At 43.1% G+C, this 3605-nt stretch overlaps 1 protein-coding gene across 1 annotated transcript; it reads right to left on the reverse strand.

The window, feature by feature from the left end:
- Nucleotides 1–692: 692 nt before the first annotated feature.
- Nucleotides 693–3016, reverse strand: LOC144104668 (uncharacterized). Its single transcript, XM_077637812.1, has 3 exons — nt 2905–3016; nt 1977–2165; nt 693–1362 (listed from the first exon to the last, which is right to left on the reverse strand). The coding sequence occupies exons 1-3, from the start codon at nt 2960–2962 to the stop codon at nt 971–973; spliced, it is 639 nt and encodes a 212-aa protein (XP_077493938.1). The 5' UTR covers nt 2963–3016; the 3' UTR covers nt 693–970.
- Between the last annotated feature and the right edge of the window lie 589 nt (nt 3017–3605).

Consider the following 3605-nt stretch of genomic DNA (forward strand, 5'->3'; position numbering starts at 1 on the left):
ACGGATTGTCCAATATTACTTTTTGTATAGCAAGTGGTTCTACAGTGGTGTGAACTGTGTTGCGTTTCAATGCTCTCTTGTATTGTATGCTCAAAGAAGCTTGTTCATTCATGGTTATACATGCATTTTTTTTTCTGTTCACTTTCCCTCCCTGTAATGACCCTCAAATGAGGGTTGACAGTATTCATAAATAAATAAATAGGTTATAGGCTTTGCCCCACAAGATATGGCTGTTGAAGAATACTAGTAAACTGCCATTCATGGCTGGAGAGTGCCTGCCAAATGCGCTGCAACATCATTCTTATTATCCTAGTTAGTTTACACGTGTGGTGCGGATCTGTGGTCACTATGCTCTAAATAGATGCATTTACCTTACAACTTTCAATGCTTTGCTGCCTCTCGTGGGCTGTTCCGTTCCGAGTGTTAACATTACTGGAGATGTCAATATTATTTTTACAACCACCGTTCTGCTTCCTTTGCTTGTCTTCGATCATGCTTGGAAGTTTGTCCTTAGCTACTTAGCAGTGAAATATTTTTAGAAAATCTCAGATTATTGAGGCATTCGCCAGTAAATTTCATCTACAGTTGCTTCCTCTCTAGTTCTCTGTAAATATCCTGGAAGCACGTGGCAAATAGTACTGGAGACGTGTCTCCCTGCGCGACACCCTTCACAACCAGTATTTTGTCAATTTCCTTGTGAACGACTATGGCACTCTCCAATTTCGGCCAACGACGGATTTCCTTTTGGCCGCTTTTAGGCTACCTCCCTTTTTTACTGATTGATCTTTTCCATATTATATTTCTTTGTGCTGTTTATACATGTGCAGTGTGTTAAATAAAGAACATTGTTTTTAAGAAACTGAAGGAATGAGCATATACTGTACGACTGCATCAAAATGACGACAGTGTTTGTAATTATACACAGAAGTGTTCCCAGACAAATATGTACAACTAAATTTTATTTTTCCATTTAGCGCTGCATTGCTTCTAACTGCTTTTTCCGAATTTGAATGTCGAGAGAAAGCAGCTTGCGCTGCATTTTGACTTTTAGCCGCTGCTCGGCCAGCTGGCTCCTGCGGAGTTGCACATCGAGTTGGTGCAGCTCTTCCTTGCGCCGCTCCTCAGCTTCAATGGCCGTAATTCTGGCAGCTAGTTCAGGAGCCAGCGTCCGCTCTACCGCAGCAACACGGGGGCCACCTGCCCTCGTGCGAGCAGTTTGTGTTGGTGGGATGCCTTCAGATGAGCTCTGATTTGGCACGACCACTGTTCGTCTGCTTGCGTTGAGGCACTCTTCCTGAACAGGAAGTTCATCCTCGTTTATGACCCGGCTGTTCAGCAATGGTGACTGTGCAGGAACATCATCTGCAAAAACATGTGCATACATACAATGCCTTCATGAGAACTCTGCAATGCTGTGACAAAATTGGTGGACTCTTATGCTTACATACAGACTGCTGTGATATGACACGCAAAGAACAAATAAGACCATGAATAGAGGCTATTCAGACCATAACAGAGAACCAAAAACATCCTTTACATGGTCACGACTATTGTAGACATCTAAAAATAAACTTATCAACATATATGTGACGTCATGAAAAATGGACCCAGTAGGAGCCCGTCAAGAAGTACTAATAAATATGTGGCCCCGCTTGCTTGAGCACATGCACATACAACGAGCAGAAAATAACTAACGTCTGCTGCAGTGCCGCTCGATCGCTGAGCACCAGTTGCGGATTGAATCAGGGATGCTGCGGCCACATATCGATAGGTGCGAGATGTGTAAATGCCCGTGTAATGCGGCATGTAATGCGGGCGCTAAAGAATCCCTTGCAGTTGAAATTAATCCATAGCCCTCCCCGACAAAGTCTTTCTCAGCCCAGGCGCAGGTTTTGGACTTGATGCACGAGGAAAACTAACCGTGACAGTTGTAACTAGTATTTAAAGAGGGCAGCCTTATTTGCTGGAAAAGTCACCTTGGCTTGTTTCGTTGCCGTTTACCATGGCCTCTAATAGTGCAGCAGGTGGCAGGGACAGCACTGCCTCGCCGACGTGGGCTCCGTCACTGTCAAATGGGTTTGGCAGTCTTGTTGCCATATGGTCAGCAACTGCGCCAACCAGTTCCGTAGCCGGACTCATTGGCCGGCATTCGAGAGTACCACCACCTGCACAAAATTCTTAATTGTGCATCTCCCACAGCACCATCCGTGCAGTGAAACACACTGAAGTGAGGTGTATTTTGTACGCAGCATGCAATGCTTGAAAAAAAAAAAGCTAACCAGAACAGCACAAACCAGCAATGTATTGTTCAAAAGTAGTTCGAAGATTTTTCACATTAAGAAAAATTAGAAGATTGCACATACATCTGCTTATGAGCGGAAATTCGAAAGCCTTTCCCTTTCCTCTCTTTCTCCCTACGTTATTTTACCTTTTTATTTTGTTTTCGTTACTAGAAATTGTTTTTATTTCAGTTAATTTTTCTTTTTGTTTTTTATTACTTGTTTTCATTTTTTAACTTCAGTTTTTTATACTAAAGCCTTCTCGTGCATTTACATCGTTTTTCATCGAATCAGTCACACAAAACCTGCTTCAAAGACAGCATTTATTTTCATTATTTCAACTTAATTAACTAATTACAATTAATCAAAAAACTTTTCCCATTTCAAGATCTACTTGCACACTGCCTAACTCAAACTTTTGCATATTTATCTCCACAGAACGACATAATCGCGCGGACAGAATTTGCGGACACGTTTTGCTGAGGTGACGTAACCATATATTTTTTTCGCATTAGTAAGAAATAACGTCAAATTGGTAGGATTAAGATGATGCCTGGAGATGAAACGTGCGAACATGCAGGAAAATGTATGGGACAGTTTCTGAATGTAAAACTGTTTCGCTCACCTGTCCGAAAGATTTCCCTATTTTCTTCGGACTTCTTCTTCTTCCAGCGGCACTTCATATTGTCCCACAGTTTCCTTAACTGTGCTACACACACAGTGCGTGTGCCGGCCAAGCTATTGTACTCTTCGCAAAGTTGAGTCCAGGCTTCGTCCTTTGCCTTTTTCGAGGTGTTGTCTGTTCGCTTGTTTTCGACAACGTCCCGATACTTCGCCATTATGTTTCTTAACACGACGCGTTCATCTGCGGTGAAAATGAACCGCGGAACTGCGGGCCGTTTCTTGGCGCGCTGGGAAGCGTCTGAAGCAGATGCCGACGGTGTCGTATCGAAGTCCGATACCTCATCATGGTCGAACATTGTGCACGCAAAAAAAAAGGAAGGGCAGATACAAAAACACCTAAACACACACGAACAGTCGAACACGCGCAAGCACAAACACTGCAACAAAGCTGCACGAAGCGAGTCGGGAGCACAACAGACGAGCAACACGCGGCGAGCAAGGGGAAAAAGGGAAGAGGGACCGTAGCAAAAATGCCGCGCCGGGCAGCTGCGACTGCTGCAGTTGCCAGACAGGTAAAGAAAACTGGTTATTTCTTCTAAAAGTACACGTTTTTTTATAGAAAAACAAAAAATATGCAGTTTATTTGTTTTTACCTTGCAGTTTACCGCTAAAATAGACAAAAGGATTTCTATATTATCAATT

This window comes from Amblyomma americanum, chromosome 1 (genome assembly GCF_052857255.1).
Source record: "Amblyomma americanum isolate KBUSLIRL-KWMA chromosome 1, ASM5285725v1, whole genome shotgun sequence".
Lineage (NCBI taxonomy): Eukaryota > Metazoa > Arthropoda > Arachnida > Ixodida > Ixodidae > Amblyomma > Amblyomma americanum.

What these genes read in the sequence shown, in the direction of transcription:
- LOC144104668 (XM_077637812.1), bottom strand. Translation starts at nt 2,962, where the DNA reads ATGAAGTGCCGCTGGAAGAAGAAGAAGTCCGAAGAAAATAGGGAAATC. An exon ending in TAGGGAAATCTTTCGGACAG is followed by an intron (nt 2,166 to 2,904) that starts GTGAGCGAAACA and finishes AATTTTGTGCAG; the next exon opens with GTGGTGGTACTCTCGAATGC. An exon ending in CGGCAACGAAACAAGCCAAG is followed by an intron (nt 1,363 to 1,976) that starts GTGACTTTTCCA and finishes ATGTTTTTGCAG; the next exon opens with ATGATGTTCCTGCACAGTCA.